This window comes from Schistosoma mansoni, chromosome W (assembly GCF_000237925.1).
Source record: "Schistosoma mansoni strain Puerto Rico chromosome W, complete genome".
Classification (NCBI taxonomy): Eukaryota; Metazoa; Platyhelminthes; class Trematoda; order Strigeidida; family Schistosomatidae; genus Schistosoma; species Schistosoma mansoni.
Window position 1 is genome coordinate 32,142,345 of NC_031502.1, and position 22,522 is coordinate 32,164,866.

The following is a 22,522-nucleotide window of genomic DNA, read 5'->3' on the forward strand; positions in this document are numbered from 1 at the left end:
CGACACTTTGAACTTTCTTGTTTATCAAGATTCTCTACAGGGACTGGCGATCCATATCTACCGCAATGACCCAGGCTTTTGAAATTAAAATTTCAGATATAATACTAAGAAGAGGGTAATTGAATCCGAATAAGTGAAAAAACGAATCATTACCCCCTTAAGTCTTCTAACTAATGAGTGGAACTAAATAAAACTAATGATGAAAGAAACAATTCTTTTGGCTGATTATAAATTTTAAACATGATTATTCATGAAAACAAAGCAAAATTAAGATAGAATTTAATTAGACTCTTAGTCTCACAGACAAACACATATACACAATGGGCAAACGAATATCAGAATAATGAGTGCTGAGAAAAAAAAATATACACAGACGAATAAAAGTGTTAAACGAAAAATTCATTACATTAACAGCACTACTGCTGTTTAAAACAAAGAAAGACTATTAATAGCTAGTCGAAAGAGCACACCTATTCAGTGAACGATTAAAGTATACACAAAAAAGACAACGAAAAAAAAGGAAAATATGAAAGATAAGTCATACATAAGAGAATGTGTAATGCAGACGAACATACAGAAATATGTTATATACAGAAAGATGGTATTACAATACAGGTCAGTGAGGATGATGAAACGTTTCTCAAGCAAATTAAATCATTCATTAATGATAGGTAAATTATGAAAAAGAAAAAAACAAACAATACAATAAGATTTATAGAATAGGCGGTATTAACAATTAATTATTATAAATCTTACGAAAATAATATACATATATGTATATGTATATATATAAATATGTACAAAATTGAAATTTCTACAATATACCACTATATAAACAATGTTACAAACAAATTAGTGATTATGTAAAAAGAGAATAAATCATGCCGTCAATGAAACTTTAATATGAAATATAAATGTACAGAAGTTAAAATTTAGATGTAATTGCGAAAAAATAACACAAAATTATACTTTTGGATATAATATATATATCAAATGTTTCTCAAATAGTAGGGAAGCATTAACCCAGAATATAATAATGAATTATTATTATTTTGGGGAATGTGATTCTAGCGTAAATCAATTGAACTTTCAACAAGAAGAATTTATTCACGATATAATCCGATGTAATTAATGAGATCTGAACAATTTCATTATTACACTTTTTTTAAAAAAAAGTAGGTTTACATGATTACATTAGAACAGTACGATAAAACTTCAGCCAGAAATCTAAGTATACATTGCTTCCATATAGACAATTAAATATGACCAGTAGATAAGCTGCCATAAGAGTGAAAAAGAAAAGAGTGAATGACTATAGAAGAAAAAAATCTTTAGTACAAAAATTAGGATTGAGTTGACAAATAAGTCAGTAGATTATTCAACAAATATAGAATTGTTTAAGAAACCTGATGATATTGGTTTGTTTTGTTCCATTCTTTAGGTAGGACATCTGTAGTATAAACACATCATAATGCACATTTTGCGAAATTTTGACTTAAAGACAAAATATGGCGCAGTAACAGATTTATTTTTACAGCCAAGCGTTGTAAAACATAGTAAGTTAGGGAACAGGTTAAGTAGGAAGATTAGTAATCTGGATCAGATGGTTCAGATTCGTCTGCTGAATCACTTTCTTCCCCACTAGAACTGGCCGCCATCTAGGTTTAAAAAAAATCAGGAACATAAGTTAGAGTCAAGAATTAAAATAATCAACTATTGAATAGTTTCACGTTAAAATGTCTGACCACAACAATTAATAGTCACAGTGCTTTATATTTTTTTCAAGTGTATAACTCTGCTCAACAGATATTCATTGACTTTTTTCTTGAGAACACTATATACCTAAGTTTTACAACGCTTGTAAAAGAAAGAGAAATGAGTCCTTACAAGGAATTTAATTGACTCGGTTAAATATTGCGTAAGCTGTTGCTATTAAGTATACTATTCTTATATATTTATAGCACAGAAACACACACCTTATAAATTAGTGTGTAACTAAAAAGAAAATACAATTGGAGCTACTAGGCTCTGCAGAAGAATTTGGTGTCTACAGTAAGATTGCTTATTGTATTTGGTTTAGCTTTTTCAAGTGCACATTTGTGTTTTAATCGACCAACACAATGCGAACAAGCAAAAGAATAAGTAGAGTTTGCAAAATCCTCGTAGAAATACAGTTGTATAGTACAAACATCTTCAATAGAACATAAGATTCCCTGTTTATTGATTCCAACATTAGGAAGAAACGATCATTTGAAGAGTCAAAGTGAAATTATTCCTTATCAAATTTCATGCAAGAAAAAACAAAGTTTAGTGAAAAGAAATTTAATTACTATGCATCGTTTTCGACGTTTGCGCTTATTCTTGGTATTTCGAGCTAGAGGATTTTTCAAATTACCACGTAGATTGAGGGCTGGTTTCCGTTTCTTTGTAGGAGCTGATTGTGCCAACATAAGTCGAGAAGCACCACCTGCCTAGAAATCAAAATGAAAACAAACGCAGTTATTATACTTTCATAATAATTTTTTTAAGGAAGTGAAATAACTGAACACAACATATTTACCAGACGTTAATATAAGCATAAGTAAATGTACATATTTTACCATAAATCAAGTTAAATATGAGACGGAGCTCTTATTCTATGGATGAGAATGAAATACATTTGCATTAAAGAATATCAAAAATCACTAACATTTGAATCTTCTGAATCATTGTCATCTTCCGAAGATTTACTGTGCAATTGTGGTACTAACGTTCTTACGGATCGACCTTTACTCAACTGTGTACTATCTGGAAGTATAAAAAGTGGTTAATAAATTGGCATAAAGTATAAGTTGATAATATATTTCAATCACTAATAGTAAAAGTAACTTATTTATTAAGAACAGATATAAAAACTTGAATGAATATACGTAAGCAGAATTATAAATGCTACCTGAAACTGTATTTAATCGATCATCATTAGTAGGCCCACCGGACTGTACTGAAGTATTCAAGTCATCAGGTCCCAGTTCTTCTTCTCCCGGAGGATCAATGGTAAGAATTAACTTTCGGAAGTCTAAGTAATCTCGGATGAGAGATTGCATTTCATTTATCATTTCTTCTCCACTATCTGCTTGCTTGTCATTAGGATTGGATAACTCCACACTACTATTATCTGTTCTAACTGATGATTGAGAATTGCATAGGATATGAGAATCAGATTTATTAATCTCCATTCCGGCAGCTTTTAAACAAGGTATTGGATGAAAATGAACACCGACACGTCGTGTTAACGGCTTCTCCCATAATTTGGCTGAATCAGAAGGTGAGTAACGTTGGATTTTACTGGAATACAAAGAAAGAAATGTGGAAATGATATATATATAGGAAAACATAATGGGTGATAAGTATAAATCCCTAAGTACCAACGACAAATTGAATGGTACTTTTGGAGGGAAAATATTGAAGATAGATTTTTATAGTACACAACACCACCTCAATAAGTAGGTTCGTAAACGTTAGATAAATCTTGAAATACTTTGTTTTTGACTTTGACAGTAAAAGTTTTATAAATGTGCAAGTACAGTTAAGTCGTAGATGATAGAAACCAGAACCTTTACTGCTTTTATTTAAGGGCTCAGTTTAACTATGGTAATACCATGCGCATTGTAACTAATAGGCAAATACATGCTCCTGAATTCCATGGTACGGCCAAGAGTGGAGAAAGTCAGCTCTCCCTCTCCAAATGCTCTCTCACATAGTCACGCGTACACAGCCACTGATAGGGAAGTCCTACTCCCTACGTTCTTCAGACAAGGGTGTTGTTTATGAAGTTGATAGGACGAGAAGTGAATGTCTAGAGCTTTAACCGGGTTGGTGGACACGGAGGGTCCACATAGAGGAGTTGGAAAACCCTAATTCCAAACCAATGGTGCACATGGGATCCAAGATTTTGAAGGAACAAATGGCATATGAACCAATTATTGGTCACCGGTCACCATGGGACTGCATCTCCTGATGTTGCTCCACTACCTTGTGGATTAGACCTCTAGGTCGAAGGCTCGGGATGTGGCTACTTAAGAAGACCACCTGCTTCGGCTTGGGCACCCAGGGAGTATCACACAAATCGAATGATTTATGGAGTGCATATTTGTTTGATGCCTCTTTATACCAATGTTTATGTGTTTAAATAAATAAATGTTAAGTACTTCAGCTGACAAAGAATTGAAATCTAAGCTCATTTACTGAGAGAATTTTACGTAAGACATTAGCATTCTTATTCTGGTCATTTCTTCAAAAATGCGACAGTTTATACAGATTTACAACCAAAAATCTGTAACTACCACTTAATTTCGAATAACCACAGTATTACTTTTTTGTTGAGTTGACTTTTGAATAATAAAATTAGCTTTGTCAACAGGGTTTTAGAAGACTTTTTTGAGTAATCTGTGTGTACTAAAAATTATGATTCTTAGCACATAAAAATGAAGCTGTGGGAAACTGACACTTGTATCATGATCAATATTGATAATTTCAAAATGGTGTGGAAATACTTTTATTTCGTCTACTCAATACTTTTTAGTGTTTACTTACATCAAGCAAAATGATTCATTTTAGTTTTCTATATGCAACGTTTATTTGCTATTCAAGCAACTTTTTGCACTAAAATGATAGTGTCATAGCTTTCATAAAACTGTTTCTGAAAACAGAAACTAGCAACTTCCGGAAAATATCATATTTACAGAATATTAATCCTTTTTCATTCAAACATGAGATCATTGAATATAAGAAGACTTACCCGTCAGTGATGCAATAAGATTCTTTTAGAAATTGCTTGAGTGTTAGCAATAAAACACAAGCGCGACTGGTACGCATTGCGTCGCGAACTATTGCTAAAGATGTTTGGCGAGTCTTAGACAGTCTATCAAATAATGCAATCGGATCCTCCTCCTCTTCTATTTCGAAAGGACCTAAATCAACTCGGGAGACACCTATGAGAAGAATAGAAAATGTTGTGAAAATCAGAAAAAAATTATCAGGCAATTTAGACCAAAATAGACCCAATTTATTATTTGGTCAATAGTAAACAATGGAGATGACAGCTGATAATCAGTAAGTTAAGATGGAAAAAACACTTACCCTCTGTTCCAATGAGAGCCCCAGAAGGGAATTCAGATAGAGATGCGTTACTGGACATAATAGAAGGATTGGAGGAATTCAAACTGTTTATTCTTTGAATAGTATGTTGAATTTGATCGGCAAGTAATCCAGCTGTTTCATGATCACCTCTACTCATAGCATCAGCCGAGGCAACTTGTTGGGCCTGAAGTTCAGCACTCAATTGCAGCTCCATTTGTGCACGGTTTTTTGCATCTGTCTCAAGTTGGGCAGCAACAACAGCCTCTAGAGCTGCTTTTAGTTCTGGAAAAAGTGCCTCACGAACATTTTTTAAAACTCCCGAACCAGCCATACTAACCATCAAGTCTATATGATGCACGACAAATAGAGGTTCCTCTTGCGATTGATAAGGAAAATGAGCCAGATTATCAGCAACATATACTAACTGACTGAGAGGAATCTTCTACAATAAAAAAGGAAGTCAATTAGATCCTGTACGTATTGAGAAACATCCCTACAATGAAAATTAAAATAAATTGTCTACCACAATAAAATACACTAATACAAATGTATCAGAAATATACATTTGTTTTAGTCAGTCATCTTCATAACCGACAGTGCAGTTATATAACAACGTAAGATCTAATTTTCCGGATGGTAGATAATCATACTGCAAATGAATCGCAGATGAAAAACTGAGGAAATAGGGAACAAAGTCAGAGAAATTTGTTAAGCAAAACTCAATGGCGTACAAACGAACATAGTCTATTATTCTCATGAACAACACAATGCAACTTTTCTATATGTACATGAGTTGTGCCTGGGAATGACTTTAAAATGCACATTCACCAGGAAAGAAAATCGAGTGATAGTTTTACAACCCACTCTGAAAATTAATAAAATACAGTTCATGGTCAGTGAACATCAGGGAACTTTTCGCAAAAGCTCATTCAAACAGCTTGAAACACAGTATTTAAGAATTCGTTGCTTGAAGTGGATAGATTGTTGTCAATTTTAAAAGTTACAAACGACGAAAGTGGTAAAAAATTACTTAAAATAAATAAGTACGAACCTGTGAGTCATCGAATAATGATATTAGGCCATTAAGTAGAGAACGGCGTTGACTTTTGTTGTTTCTAAGCATAGAATATAGATGCGAATTCATAGCAGAAGGAACTTCACTGAAAGGATCTCTGGTACCGCGAATAGCACCAAAAGAATCTTCTGGAATATTGAGAAGGGACTGAGATTCGGAAACATTTGTAGATGGTGAACACTTTGGATTATCATCTGATCCCAAACAATCAACCTCAGATCTATTACGGGTAGTTCGACGTGTAGCATTAATAGAATGAGCGGACTTGTGAAAATTTGAAGATTCAGGGGAACCTATTTGCTGAAGAGAAGGCCCTTCAGAATTACCCTTTAGCTTTTCACGTAACTCATTATATAAAACAAGCTGAAGGCGATAAGATAAGTTGACACCTTGTGCAGCTCGCATCTGCGAAAAAAAAGTCAGAGAAAAATTCATATAAAAAAGTGAATAATTGTAACAGGCAAAATTGGAAAAATAAGTAAATCAAGACATCGTACTTACTGTCAGAAAACCTGGGAATTTGGTGTCTATTTCCTGGAGTTGAGCATCAGCTTTAATACGAATATTCGGATCAATATCGGACTGCATAGCTATCAAGTAGGGTACAGTTTGAACTGGATGAACAAGACCTTGACGGAGAATCGTAGTTATGACAGAGAGGGCAGTGAGTCTCACCGTAAAAAATGGAGAAAAAAATGATTCCAGTATATCTTTGAGATACATTTGAGCAACTGAACTACCCATACCTGAAGCAATATCGCCCATTTCTTTTAATGATTCTTGATGTTGACTAGCCTTCCCTGCAACATAGAAATCAACATAATTTTATCAAAGATTCTGAATTATTAAGGCACAAAGTTAAGGGTAATATGACCGAATAGTGCCTTCTTAGAATTGAAAAGATTAAAACGCTACACAGATTGTGATGGATGAAACTATCCTCAATAGTACATGAGTGAAAAATGACGCGAAGAGTAGAGTATGGCATAGTTGTCAAGTACACAAATCTAAGTCTGATAAACGGGATAATTTTTTAAAAAAAGTACTTACTTGTCTACAACTTGGATACCGTTTTGGCTCTAGCATTTTTGCCAAACCTAGTTCTTCGTCCTAACCACTTTTAGTCATCCAGTAGCACTAATGTGCTCTCAGTTCTATTGCAGTATTTAGTTATCATGTCTATGGCGATAGCAAATGCTTTCATATGTAAAAGATGTAGTTTAATTTCGTCTACTTTACTAGACTGACAACCATCTCAGTTGAGAATTTATGGTTTGCTAAATAGAGAGGAATAGGAGGGTGACTGATACATTAGATGTTCCAGATAATATTGAGGACTAGATATAAAGTTAGATGACAATTTAATTACAAAATCTTTCAGGTATAGTCTGATTTCAATTCATGTTCACAGCTTATCTGCATTAGATTCACAGTATCATCTTAAATTCACTGAGGGCCGGCAAGAGGTATGAAGTACTTAAATTGCCATTCGAATCAGTAATAAGCACGTCCATTTCTGTAGGTTATTCTCAATTAAAGACATTCAGCAGAAGACAATACAATGGTCAGTTAGCGACAACTTTTATTCATGAAATTGTTCCGACGTGAAATAACGCTGCTACAGCTTAGGAAGAATAAAGAAACTGTCCAAGATGGTGAGCTGTAGAAACAAATATTTTTCTTTATCGAATAATAAAAAGGTGGTTTATAAAACCAGATCATAGCAAATATCCAAAAATAATACATGTTTACCACATCTTTAAACAGCTGGAACAAGTTTTGGAATGACTACAAAAATGTCTAAGTGGAGCACAAAAAATTATTACTTACACTTTGCATCGGCTTCTAACATGCGTTTCTCTTCCTCAAGAAAAAAGTTTAACAAATTTTCCAGCACAATACACTTCAATTCTAAATGATGGTCGGATGGTTTAGGTTTCGCCTCATCACAAGGAGCTTGCAAAAGATCATGATAGAATTTACAAAGACGAGGACCACAAAGTAGTTCATGATGACGAGTACACAAAAAACCTAATCCTGATAATGCTTTCTTACGCATTTCGATGTCTGATTTAACTTGTTCTGTGAAAAACATAAGTGTTTCAAATACCTGATCACGAATATTCGCCTACACAAAAAAGCAAAACAATTTTTAAAGATATTATTCTTTATTACTTAATTCATAGATAAATATGAAATTACAGATAAAAAATAAAGTATCAAAATCTCAAACTATAAATTTAACCAAAATACTTTCGAAGATGAAAAAACGCTACATACATTACTTAATAACTCACATTTTTACTTGATCGAAATACATCTGCATCAAAATGCTTGCAAAGCAAACCTACAGTAAATAGAGCTCGAAGAATAGAAGGGCGAATAGTTGGGGATATTTTGCGTTCAGAATCATCGGACAGCTCATTGCGAAATTTCTGAAGAGCATTGAAAAACCGAGTGAAACAATCTCTAGCTAGAGAATAGTTTTTCGAAACACGATTGACAACTGCACCTAAACACGCAACACATGACTCAAGTACCATTTTTCCATGTCGCAGAGTAAGACGAACCATATCCTCTTCAAGTTGTGCAACTAGTGTCTCACTAGGATGTTCCATTAATGGCAACGTGGCTTCTAGAATTCTAGCAACATAATGTAACACATGGGCATCTGATGCTTCATTACAACGAATGGACAAATAGGGTTGTAATACCATTGTATACTGAACCATTAATTCCGGTCTGATTTTTGTTAATAAATGAAGTGTTGCCAAACACGCTACCAATCTCTGATTGCTTTGACTTGAAATTTCTGAAATACCAAAAAGATAAGCAGAAAATTATAAACAATGTCGTACTTTCCTAGAAGACTAGTAATTAATACGCTTTCTTTTACATTATAAAATTTAGACTTTTACTCAGATAACAGCCTATTCTTCACCAACATTTAGTGAGTAACCTTGAGTCAAATTAAATATTAGTGACTTGATTTATGGTTCTGAAATTCAGTTTTGTTCCACCAAATAAAAATTGAACGATAAATGTGACCCCACTATTAAAAAATGCATTATTCAGGAAAATAATGGATAATTAGACATTATCCCTGTATCATTAAGTAAACTGCTATCCGGCACAAAAATACATAGCTGTGAAATACTTATGAGTAATAACAAGTGGATAACAGTTACCGATTAAAGATATAATATCATAAAATATCTTTCCAAAAAAGTGAAAAATGACAAATAGTCAAGGAAACCCAATATTCAAATATTTATAAAACGTTTCCGCAAGTAGACTGGAGAGGATGTTAAGAAAAGCTTACATTCATTTCTAACAGGTGGTAGAGAAAAAATTACCACTGTTGGTATACATGTGCAATGACAAAGATAAACCGAGACGCAATTTAAGAAGGGGAAATAAATGATGAATGACAAAATTTTTAACTACTGATTTATAATATCTCTAGGATTACAACCAGACAATCCACAGTTAGGGGTTACAACACTTTGTGAGAGGGTCCTTAAAATCAGAATAAGTGAAGCAGAGTTTGAGTATGAGAATTAATGGTTGAAATCCAAGAGATTTAACTATCACCAACCAAGTGATTTCCAAAAAGTCATAGATTATAAAACCTAGGACTAAATAAGATAGCGATATGTTTTGATTGGATCACCAGACTTTTTCTAAAATAATGTTAACCTAGACAGCATTGGAAACAGAGGAACTTGATGAATGAACATGTATACAAACCTGTCGACTTACTAGGCGATAGTTCACAACAACGTCGACTAACATGTCTAGCTTGCGTAAGACATGAGACAGCAAAAGTAATTTCCCAAATATATTACCAATGCCAGGAAGATATATTATGTACATAAATCTCCCATATTTTATGTTAATAGCCGCACAGAGTAGAAGTGAGAGAACCGCTTAGCAATATACTCACTCAGCCTCTGATAGGAAATATATTTCCAGTACTATGCGTGAAGTAGAACAATCATTAAATAATAATGTTTTTACTACGATATGACGGTAGATTAGAGAAGTAAAAAAAGTCCTTGGGTAACAGTGCCGAGAAAACATCCACTACATATCATGATTGTTTATTTACTAGTCAGACAGCCACAACGTAGGATAAGGCACATATATGCATCGGTCAAAGTTGCTACACCTCATTAGCACAACAAGATGAACATCGAATTCATGGAAGTAGTCACCTCAATGGTAGTAATATATAAAAGAAAGATTGTATATAAGGATATAATACAGGAACAAAGCATTAGTTTGTGGAAAGAACGATATAAAGCAATTTTAATCTCACGGTTCAAGGGAAGATAAAGAGGACATACATTTACTCCATTGTGATCGATTCTGAACCATGTCACCCACAGTCTCCAACCATTGGTTAAGATAGTCATGCGGACCCCAAACATGTAGTCTGCATCTACCAACATGGCACAGACCAGAAGTTAATGATTTCAAGGACTGGTCAATGATGGATTTAATCAAAAATGGAGATAGTAGACACCCTTGTCGGACACAACTTGAGGTTGCCAAATCAGATGACAGTTCGCCATAAGCTCTCACTCGACTGGTAGTGTTCGAGTAAAGAGCCCTCACAAGGTTTATGTACTTCTGAGGTACACCTTTCAGTGACAGACACTGAGACAGAACCTCTCGGTCTACAGAATCAAATGCTGCTTTCATGTCAGGAAAAACTATCATTGTCGGACGCCGATAAGCATGCCTGTGTTTTAATGACTGACGAATAGTGAATATGTGGTCGATGCAGCCACGACCATTTCTGAAACCAGCCTGATTTTCTCGTGTTTGCAGTTCATGAGTCACAGTTAGGCACCCGATAGTTATTGGGGCTAGTATTTTAAATGCTATATTATTCAAACTAGTCCCTCTATGCTTATCACAGGATGATTTTGACTCCTTCTTATATATTGGGAAAATCAGTGATTGCGATCAGTCAGACGGGATTACATTCAGTTCTCAGATTTTAGGGTAATTTTTTTTCCACTTAAAACTGGACCAACATCCTTAAAGACCTGATAGTAGATAAGAGTGTCATCTTTTTCCGAAATCCTCTCACACTTGAATTCTTAATTCCCGTTTCTTTTATTCGCCTGAGGAGTTGTCTTGTGTTACCTACAGACACTGCCTTCTCTTTTTCTCTCGTAGCCAATCACTGCTCACGATCGTTTCCGTAGACTGCTGGTTGACCTAGATCTGTTTTCCGCTCGTCATCATGTTACAAGCCTGATGGACTGAGTTTACGAGAGTCTATCAGTGCAATAGACTTGGCAGAAATCCATTGTTTTTACGTAACCCTTTGGTGTAAATCACTGATAAATGTCACTGCTGTTTCCACAGTTGTTTGCATATCTTTCCTAGCAGCATCTAGCTCAGCCTCGTTCACAGAACTGCCTAAGTGTGACCTCACTTGTTCCCGGAATCTACTTTTGGCTTTCTTGTCACTCAGTTCAATTCTAATGCGTCTTCCTAGTGTGGTTTTTCTGCGTCCAGTGAGGCTCAAGCAAATGCATGCTCGTATTAGAGCATGATCGGAGTTCAAACAGCTATTTCAGAACGAGAGACAATCTTCTATCGAGCCTCTCCAACGATGACTGATGGCAATATGGTCTATTTGAGTTCATCATCGGTTTGGTGCAGAGGTCTCTGCCATGTTAGACGATTCATCTCTTTATGCCTAAAATTAGTTTTTGCTAAAAATATACGGTTGTCTGAGCACAGCTACAACAGACGGTCACCATCATCTGTTCGTTGAACCGGAATATCAAAATACACACCTAAATGTCTTTCTGTTTGGTTCAGGCCACCTACTTGTGTATGTAAGTCATCTGGTACGAGTACTATGTCTGAGTGTTAGGCTTTACAGAAAAGTTCAGAAAGCTTTCTGTAAAAGTCATCTTTCACTTCATTCGGGCTGCAGTCAGTGGAAGAGTAGGCAGAAACGACGAAAAGACAACGACGCGTGTCTCTATCCTTCCGAGTTCATATGGAGCCGTTTAGCCGAACAGCACATAGGCGACTGTTAACGGGGATCCATTCTGATAGTGATTGTTCTGCCCTCGTACTTAGTGCTATGCCTACACCTGAAGGTTCACGAGAACTTTCCGTCGGGTCGCCAGATACACGGAGGGTGTATCTCATCGGTTCTCTGTTATGGTAAGGTCAGGTCAAGTGAATGACCATGTTAAGATCCTGTATACGTATTTCAGAGACACAGCATACATCAATGGAACGAGATTCTAGGGTTTTAGCCAAGGAAGACTGCTAGCCGATTTGACACAGGGTACATACGTTGAAGGCTCCAATGTGTAGTTTGGAGCAAAGTTTCAGAAGACCTGGAACACTGTTCTGCGCACTAGAATCCTTGGTCATGGTGACACTTGAGGAGGAAGCCAAAAGAGGAAGTTTGGAGTTGATAAGTCGATGTAAGAGGAATAATAAGAATTGAAGAGGGAGATTGATTATGAATACAGTGATTTTGAGTTCTGTTATAGGTACGACGGCGGTTATCACTTCCCGGTCGATCACAACGTGGAAGGGTACTTCTGGAGATACCTGAAAAAGAATTCGGGTGAGGGGGTCTTAGTAACTCGAGAGTGTGACCACAGTGCCCAAGAGACAATTGCTTGAGGTCAGTCACACACGACATTTTTGTGAGTAGTTTTCGTGTTAGCACAGTACTTGTTGAGACCTTACCGCCAGGGACTGATATCCATGGTGCAAGGCGAGGTGTGCATTTTTAGGGTCGGTCTTTTCTAACCCCACCCTTCCTCATGGGAAGGCAGCATCGCTGTTATGCTGGTTGTTTGAAGGGAACACCTTAATGCCGTCACATCTCTGTACAGTCAGCTTTTAGTTTTAGCGCTGTTCAATCGACCTGCATGGCATGGTAGAACCTTGAGAGACGATTGTTCCAGCCAGTATAGCCTGATCGGTTCACCACGATAGGCGATCGTTTATTTATGCGACATCCAAATACCAATGTTATTTAGATTCATATTTTAAACCATAGTACAAGTGACTTTATGTTAGGAATGGTAATATCCGGTTTACGTCGTTCTCTTGAACTTAATTCGCTGAATGAAATGACCTGGACAAAAGACATAACTAGAATTCATGTTCACGGTTAAAGCGGTATGGCATTAAAGTAAAAATGAAATTTCAGATGTGGGTTTTTATTCCTTGAATAGAAAATTTATATGAAATAAATACTGAGTTTCAAGTAGCATTACCTTCTAATCGCATAATATTTTGAACCAAACAATCAGCTATTTGTTTGCATGCTTTTTCAACTGGTTTGACTTTTTCCGTTTCTTCTTTCTTTAAAAGCTATAAATAATACAATATCGACAAATACATTATTCAAGAAGTTGAGTTAAATAAGTTGCGTAATACATGATACACATCTCTCAGTATAACTCAGACCCTAATTCAATGTCAATAATTTAGGATATCAGAATCAAGAAAATCAAAGATAAGCCACAAAACATTTTCTCCCTGTTAATCTAATTATCACCATCTCATTCACCAACAAAATGAACGACTATGTAATTAATACATATCATACAATTCAAAAAATTACTTACAGTACGTAAAAATTGTTCAAACCACTCATAACCTGTGTCTTTGCAAGCTCCAACGACATCTGTGATATTCATGACCTTTCGAAGTAGCTTCACTGTTTCTCTTTCACGTACAGGAGTAAACCACATTGCCTGAAAGACCTCATGAACAAGTTTCTAAGGGCAAAACAGAAACGCTGTTATCAGAATATTCACAAACTCCAATGTCAGTACTTCAAAAACCAATAATAAACATTTAACCAAATTAACACCTTCAGAAAGGAATATTTCTCCTCAAGTCATGAAACAATAGCCAACATGATGTAATATAAAGCGAGATCTAGCAGGTTATGTGAAAATTTTATTTGGTATTAAGGTTATATGGATTTTAGATCGACATCAACAATGATAAACTAGGTACGTATAAACAAAAAATGGTGTTATAAAATGATATTACCACAGTTTGATTGCGTCAAATGTTCTCTGTAACTTGTTATCACACACTAATCAAAAGTATTTTTTTTATTTATTTATTTATTTAAACACATAAATATTGGTACAAACGAGCACCAGATATAAATGCGCCACACAAATCTCGTTTGATTTGTGTGAGGGCTGTGATACTGCCCGGGTACCCAAACCGAAGAAGGAATCAAAAGTATCATAGTTACGGAAATGATAAAATCAAAAATATGCGAGGATATCAGGTAACAGAATCGAAGGATATTGAGCTTCTAATTAAATACAGGACCGAGGTCAAAGGTCGAGGAACTACATTTTGTTACAACCAATACAGACTGTAATGGACTGGTGATATAATTTAACACAATGTGGTAAATTAAAGAGGACTACTACACGGATAGTTACACAGGTATTGTATTCAAGCACATTTGACTACTCAGTCCAGAAAACTATATGTAAGAAAAGATCCACCTAGATTTAAGCTTAACATAGTATTTTAAAATTTAACAGGGAAAGCAAAAAAAAAGCAATAAATCAACAGGATTTTAAATTACCTTGATTCCTTCTTCATCGTTAACACGTCTAATCATTTTTACACAAATTTCAGCAACTCTTGGAAAGTCTGGTTGCTCAAGACAAATGTCACGAAGGATCCGAATAACGCGTTTGCGGACACTTACTCCCTTATCTCGTATTCGTTCGGCCAACATTGGATAATACTGTGCAGTCAGCTCTGGTCTGCAACTTAAAAATCGACCAAGTAGATCTACAGCAGCTTCACGAACTGAAGTCGATGTATCTAGAAGACGAGAATGTACAGCCCGCTCAATATCTACGCGAGCTAGAACATTTGGGTCAGCCTCCACCACTGCTGATAAACATCTTAACGCTTTAGTACGCACAGCAACCGACGATTCACTCAATAACTGAAACGTACAGAAAACCGAAATTTATGCTGAGAATTACAAAGTACTCATCAATCTAAAAAGTGAAATTTTATCCCCTTGGTGTAAAAAATTTGATGTGACTGTGATGACTAAGTTGGATCAGGTTTCACAAAATAAGGGTAGAACTGTTGTCACGTTTAAAAGGCTGTAGTGCCGTGCTTCGCTAATCGTTCACCTCGACAACCGTTATAACACAAATCTTAACGGTGCATAAAATCAGAAGGCAAAGAGAAGCGGCAACTACAGTTTATTGTCAAATAACGCAGGCCAGAAAGCTATAAGCACATGAGCAAGTATCAGCGAGCAAGCACATTGGAGATGGCGGGTAAGCCAACTCGCTTTAATCAAGCGTTAATCAATATTTATAGTCAGACAAGAATAGGTTACAGACATGTGATGAATAAGATAAAAAGTATACACACACCTACGCTCACATACAAAATAGTCGGGGTTAATAAGTGAATAAGTAACAAGGTGAAAACTTGACTCAAGATGGATAGGCAAATTGACTTGTCGAGAAGTTAGAATAAGGAATATGGGCTTGAGATATCAACTGACACTACAAGGCAGACTAACAATACGACGACCCCAAAGATGAGCCGAATAGAAATTATCCAATACGTCTTCACTATACATAGATTCATCACATTCGTCAACTCACTAACAGAACCTACACAATGGCTTCGTAACATAGATTTGCCGACGATTTTCAACGGTTTTACGTGGTTACAGATACAGAGGTTTTAGAATCATGAGATAGAAAGGTATAAAAGCTCATACATGGACCCATCCTGAATTTCAAACTAATAATAAATATATTTTTTGTGATATCCCAATCAGTAGAAATTACTAATTCTGAAGTTTCGTGACAATCTAAGAAACTTCTTCAGAGCAAATAAATAACCGAAATAAAATTAACACAAGTTTAAGAAACTTTCTATCCAATCCTTAATTTATTTGAAATTATGAAGTCCAATATTGATATTGATACCTATAATCAGAGAGTTATTTAAGTCGCGAAAAAGGTTCATTTTTCCAAGAGCGCGCACAGATTAATGGGAAAAGAAAAATTAACTTCGTCTTGTTCGAAACACTTAGACGTCCGATCATGTTCCATTACCATCACTAACAAATAGTACAAATAATCATTTTAGTGTTTATCATATGTTTTTGAAATGTCCATTAACTTTATGGGATACTACATAGCGAAATGTGAGGAAAACTGATTACAAAATTTAATGTAAAACCCATTTAAAGTAGTAAAACTTACTCTACATATTTGGGATAAATAAACGTCAAAACTTTGAGAAAATGGTCGGAGACTGGCTAGATAACGACAAACTAAGCAGCAATCTTCATAGTCTAAAGTACCCTGGAAAATGAGCGTCGTTTCCTGATTTGAATCAGAAATACAGATGTTTGCAGACTGTTTTGTTTTCTCATTAGAAGGCAATGAATTGCTCCATAAACATCTACGTTGTCGCCAAGACTGTGGAGCTTCACGTACTTTCGACAAAATGTGCTGTCTTCTTCTTTCCGCTACCGCTAGGATTAGCGCCTGATCTGCCTCAGAAAAACCTTTGGTAGCACATACAGTTTCACCATTGCCATTTAAAACAGCATTCTGGTTTTTCTTCTGTACTGCACTTCGTTGAGCACGTTCTGTTTCCTTTGTACAATCATTAAGCCACTGAGCCAGGTAAAATTTACGAGCATACTGAAATATAAAATGAGTAATTAACAATTAAATTGCGATTCAGAACAAAAATTAGGGATTATATATATATATATATATATATATATATAGAGAGAGAGAGAGAGAGAGAGTACACGATGCGATTTTTTATCAGTGTGATCGCAGTTTTCGGAATGAAATAGATATCAGACGCAATTATTCTAATGACAAAATGAAGTGTGTTGGCTGAGACGTTGTTACTACTACGATATACAAATCAGTTATGAACGATCTCCTCGTCCCTTACGAAAGTGTCAACCGCTAACTCGAGCTTACGAAATCAAATCTCTGGTCACTTGAAACCGTACTTTGAGCTACACGTTGGTGAATCCCCATGTCACGTCAGACAATAGACCTTATTATTCAAAACTGGATTGTTGAGAGAATCCTCCCAGTTTTTGGGAGGTTTCTTGGAAATGTTCTTTGAATATACACTGAATTGGTGTTCTCAATGTTTTCTGTCCGGCTTTACTCATCTACATCAATGAAATGTGGCAGGTGAATTAACAGGACTACGATATCCAAATTAAAAAGAAAGTGAGCGTCTATGGTTTTTTTAATAGCTTGTTGAGAACACTAATTAGGATTCAACTGGCGTCAATATTTCAAAATCTGATATCCATAAAGCCGGATAGAGTGGATTTTAAATGTGATTCAAAATAACGATTGGAACTTCTGATTGCTTTGTCAATCTATGCCTTCAAATGACAGTTTATGGTAACGAAATTTGTGATATAGAACAAATTAGTGGTTGTCGAAATCCTAACTTAGTCATAGGACTACAGGAGCATGCAGAATGTAGGGTAAACTATGATGGATAAATTGCACAATATAAAAAAGACTTACAACTGCCGTAGGACTCGCCTCTTCTGCTGCAAGATAGTCTAAAATAGCGTCACGCAGTGCCTGGACTCGATCCAACTGAGAAATGGGATCCGTATATTTGTCTTTGTGTCCTGACCTTTTACTTTTGATGACTTTGTCTTTAGGAATTTTGGTATCAATTACTTTGGCTACAGATTTTGTGTTTGTCGAACTATAACCATTCTCATTATGGCGTATTGGTGTTTCAGTAGTGGAAGCAGAACCAACTGAATGAATATCAGACTCTGATTTATTCCTATCTACTTCTGAGCTAGATTCACGATCGCCATTTATTTCTTTTGTGTCATCAGTTTTTGTATCTAAATCTTGTAACTCTTCTTCAGAATCTTCTTCATCTTCATCTGACTGATTACCATCCAATAGATCACGGATGACAGCATCAATATCATGTTCCTTCAATTGGCTAGTTACTGCGTCACGACGTAATGTAGATGCAACTGTTCCCAAGTAATCGACACTAGCAACCCGAACACTTTGATCAAGTGCTTTGTTATTGAACTGCTGTACTAACAAACTACCAAGAAGACTAAGCATAACCTCTGATGCTGGCCACTCCGGTTTGTTAACAGCTAAGAGAAGGTCATTTACGAAGTTTTCAAAAATAATTCGGTAATCATCTTCGCCCTTCATTGTTGATCTAGATTTATTGACAAAAAGACAAAAGTTTGTAAAATGTATTAAATTGACAGTGAGCAGTAAATAATTACAGACACTTAAATTAATGAGAGATTCAGATAAAACAATATCTAAAGCAGACGAGAAAAACTAAACCTTACTTACTTGCGTAGGAAAACCAACAGAAAAGTATGGGCTGTACGAAGAGCATTATGATAAGAATTAATAATTGTCACTTCATCATCTGCTTTTTGAACTAATCCTCCATCAGTGGAGACAGAGACATTTGAGCTCTGATAGAAAACATTAGTATTTTGTTCTGAGTTGAGAGGTGATGGGTCAGGAAGACTTATAACCGACTGAACCAACAAAAGTGCTAATGCTGTAAGCATTTGAATGCTATCTTCACTATTCAATCTACAAAAGGTCGAAACAATAAAGATTTCCAATATTAACTAATAAAGTATTTTTATGGAACAGTGTAAACTAAGTTAAAAAGGGCTTAATCGTAAGGCGTAATAGTTTATTAAGAACGGCTCAGTGACAAATCGTCGGCATTGTGATCCTGTGAGATAAACATTGTTGTCTAAACTTATTTATTTATTTATTTAATCACATATATATTGGTACAAAGGGCACCGGATACATATGCGCCACACAAAATAATGAGAATGGGGAAAGGAAGAAGATGCGTATATATAAAAGAAGGAAAAAAAGAAAAGTAGAAGAGTAATGATGGGAGGAACTGAATGTACAACCAGAAGACTCTTTCAGTTAAGAAAGTTAGAACCACTCTTTATGTAGAAAGTAAAAGAAGGTTGCAGCAGGATCGCCACTGGCTTCTATTCTGAGCCATATCTGATAACGTCTCTAGCCACTGTGTTGCACCATCTCTCGGACTCCAGCCAGGGAGTCGTGAAGGACCAACAGAAGCTAGCCCTTTGCAGCTTTCTTTCGTGCCACGACACCATGTCATACACTGACCTCCTCTCCGCTTTTTCCAACCAGTCCCAGAGTCGACAAATAATGCACGACGTGGAAGCCTCTGGGACGACATTCGTAAAACATGTCCAAGCCACCGAAGTCGGTGTTTCAAGATGGTGACACCAATTGAATTATCGTCACTGAGTCCAAACACACGATGCCGAACCTCTGCATTACTAACATGGTGTTGCCACTGAATGTCAGCAATCCTTCGGAGACAACTATGATCGAACACAGAGAGACGTCTAACATCCTCAACTCGGAGAGGCCAGGTTTCACAAGCATAGAGCAAAACTGCTCTCACCGACGCGTTGTAGATCCGACCTTTTACAGCCAGACTAACATCACGAAGGCGCCAAAGATGGCCCAGATTGGCATAAGCCGCTCTGGCTTTCATTATACGTGCATCAATCTCATCACTCACGCCCCCACCAGCACTTATATAGCTACCTAGATACTCGAACTTCTCAACTACTTCAATCTGCTCACCGTCCAGGGTGAGTACAGGATGAGAATCCTGCCAGTCTTGTAGGAGTACCTTGCACTTGGAGGGTGCAAAGCACATGCCGTACCTGCGGACACTGATTGCCAACTGATTAAGTGCAGATTGCATGCCTTGGGCATTATCGCACAGTAAGACAATATCATCCGCATACTCGAGGTCGAGAAGTCGTTCTCCAGGCAACAGATCCACACCGCCATTACTTACATCCATCAGAGCTGTTTCCAGAATGTCGTCGATGGCAAAGTTGAAGAGGAATGGTGAGATTGGGCAACCCTGCCTAACCCCGCTGCTCGAATGGAACAAGGGAGAAAGGTGGTTGTATGCCCTCACTCTGCCTGAGGTGTTCGTGTACAGGGCCTTCAAGATGTTAATGAACTTCTCAGGCACACCCTTCTTCAATAGACAATCCCAGAGAACAGTCCTGTCCAACGAATCGAAGGCAGCCCTGATATCAAGAAACACTACGATTGTTGGCCTGCGATAAGTATGACGGTGTTCTAACATTTGGCGGAGGGTGAAGATGTGATCAATGCATCCTCGACCAGAACGAAAACCGGCCTGTTCCTCGCGAGTCAATCGTTCTCAGGTTTTAAACAACCTACGAAGAATGATAGAAGCCAATAGTTTGGACGCAATCGGAAGTAGACTTATCCCCCGATAGTTGTTACAGGAACAACGTGAACCCTTTTTAAAGATAGGGACGACTATTGACTCATTCCATGATGTTGGAACACTTTCTTGCTCCCAAACCTTTGCAAACAACACGGTCAATTCCTTAGTCAGAAAGTCACCACCATCTTTAAAAAGAGCCGGAGGTAAGTCATCTGGGCCCGGTGATTTGTAGCGCTTCAAGAGTTGGAGTTCCTTGCGGACTTCCGCCTCGTCTGGTGGATCAGTCGTCACCGGCCATGGGGGGCAGGACAAACTGGTTGATGTTGCCGGAACAGCAGGCCAGTTGAACTGCCCTTCAAAAAATTCCGCCCATCGTCCAAGACGTCGAGAGATGTTAGTGATTGGCATCCCATCATCCTCGTAGATTGTTTCACTCACACCAGACTTCTTGCTGCCAGTGGCTCGGATGAGTTGGAAGAGCTTCCGGCAGTTACCAGATGCAGCTGCTGCTTCCATCTCATTAGCACGCTCCGAACACCAGGCTTCTCGGTCCTTACGCAAGCTTTGTCCAATTTCATTACGTAACAGCCTTCGTTTGTGGTCAAACTCACGGTCACCCGGAGTAGACCGACGGGCTTCCATCAGTTGTAAGGAGCCAGAAGAAACCCAGTGCTTGTAAGCGGGACGTTTCGCGAAGCCGCAAGCGGCTTTGCTCGCCATTTTCATGGCGTCGTGAAGATGCAACCAATGCTCATCTATACTTTTCGGTGGGATGGTAGCTAGCCTAGAAGCTAGCTCCACTCGATACTTACTTGCAACAGAAGTTGCAGCCAGTTTACTAACACCGATCCGTTGATGGAAGTCAATCCTTCGGCCACTGAAAAGTAAGGTGAGATTGGCGCAGACCAGGGCATGATCAGAGTCCAGATAGGTACTCCAAAAGGAGCGGCAGTCTTGTACACAACCACGCCAGTGGTAGCTGATCGCGATGTGATCGATCTGAGTCCAGGCTTGGGATGCAGAGGGAGGACGCCAGGTGGCACACCGGCGATGACTGTGCCGGAAGTTAGTGCTGGCCAGAAACAGGTTGTGGTCTGTGCACAGTTGCAGCAAACGGTCCCCGTTATCTGTCCTGCGACCAACAAGTCCCCATCGGCCACCTAGACGACTCTCTTCTGTGCCTAGACGCCCGACCTGAGCATTCAAGTCTCCGGCTAGTACTACAATATCTGTCGAACGCGCTTTCTGGAGAACTGTTAACTGGTGGTGAAACTCATCCTTGATTGCATCCGGGCTGCAATCTGTCGAGGCATAGGCGGAGATGACGAAAAGACACCGTTTCTCACGCCGATTTCTTCTCACTTTGATGGAACTTTCTAATCTAACAGCACATAACCGACTGTTAATGGGGATCCAATCGATTAGTGCTGCCTCAGCTCTAGCGCTTAGTGCGACACCAACGCCAGCAAGACCAGACGAGGATGCCACAGGGTCCCTGGATAAGCGCACGTGAAACAAGCTTTTCGAAGCGACAGATGGAGAGCGAATTTGTAGTACTTCACTAGAGTCTTGAATACGGGTCTCGGATAGACAACAAACGTCAACATTAAGACCTTCCAAAGACATAGCCAGCCCTATCTGTTGTCTGATCTGCATTAGTGTGCGAACGTTGAAGGAAGCCAGCTTGAACGGCGTACGTGGTTTCAGAAAGACTGCTTCAGTATTCATAATCGGTGGAAGCATTCACTTTCAACCAGACAGTGACTGGAGATCGTTTAGATAGGATAGATTTTCCACCAAGAGCGAGCTGCTGAATAAGTTGAAAAGTAAGGTTACACAAATTGGGGATAAAAGGGGGTGAATTAGCGATATGGTAAATAATAATAATAATAATAATAATAATAATAATAATAATGCAAATTGAATTGTTTCTAGTATGAACGAGAATATAATTGTTAGCTGAATGTTCCATTTCATTTA

General features: G+C 37.4%; 1 protein-coding gene across 1 annotated transcript in view; it reads right to left on the reverse strand.

Moving 5' to 3' along the window:
- Nucleotides 1-1,299: 1,299 nt before the first annotated feature.
- Smp_017810 (putative nipped-b-like protein (delangin) (scc2 homolog)) overlaps nt 1,300-22,522 on the reverse strand; it is a 38,368-nt gene continuing 17,145 nt past the window's right edge. Inside the window, exons 10-26 of the mRNA XM_018789400.1 lie at nt 18,607-18,858; nt 17,788-18,463; nt 16,477-16,923; nt 14,814-15,185; nt 13,822-13,974; nt 13,468-13,564; nt 8,491-9,005; nt 8,024-8,321; nt 6,695-6,993; nt 6,507-6,598; nt 6,170-6,278; nt 5,119-5,560; nt 4,778-4,970; nt 2,933-3,324; nt 2,690-2,787; nt 2,331-2,471; nt 1,300-1,658 (exon numbers count right to left, since the gene is read on the reverse strand). Coding sequence (XP_018654847.1) covers nt 1,587-1,658; nt 2,331-2,471; nt 2,690-2,787; nt 2,933-3,324; nt 4,778-4,970; nt 5,119-5,560; nt 6,170-6,278; nt 6,507-6,598; nt 6,695-6,993; nt 8,024-8,321; nt 8,491-9,005; nt 13,468-13,564; nt 13,822-13,974; nt 14,814-15,185; nt 16,477-16,923; nt 17,788-18,463; nt 18,607-18,858 — 4,648 coding nt within the window. The 3' untranslated portion in view covers nt 1,300-1,586. The remainder of the gene's footprint in view (nt 1,659-2,330; nt 2,472-2,689; nt 2,788-2,932; nt 3,325-4,777; nt 4,971-5,118; nt 5,561-6,169; nt 6,279-6,506; nt 6,599-6,694; nt 6,994-8,023; nt 8,322-8,490; nt 9,006-13,467; nt 13,565-13,821; nt 13,975-14,813; nt 15,186-16,476; nt 16,924-17,787; nt 18,464-18,606; nt 18,859-22,522) is intronic.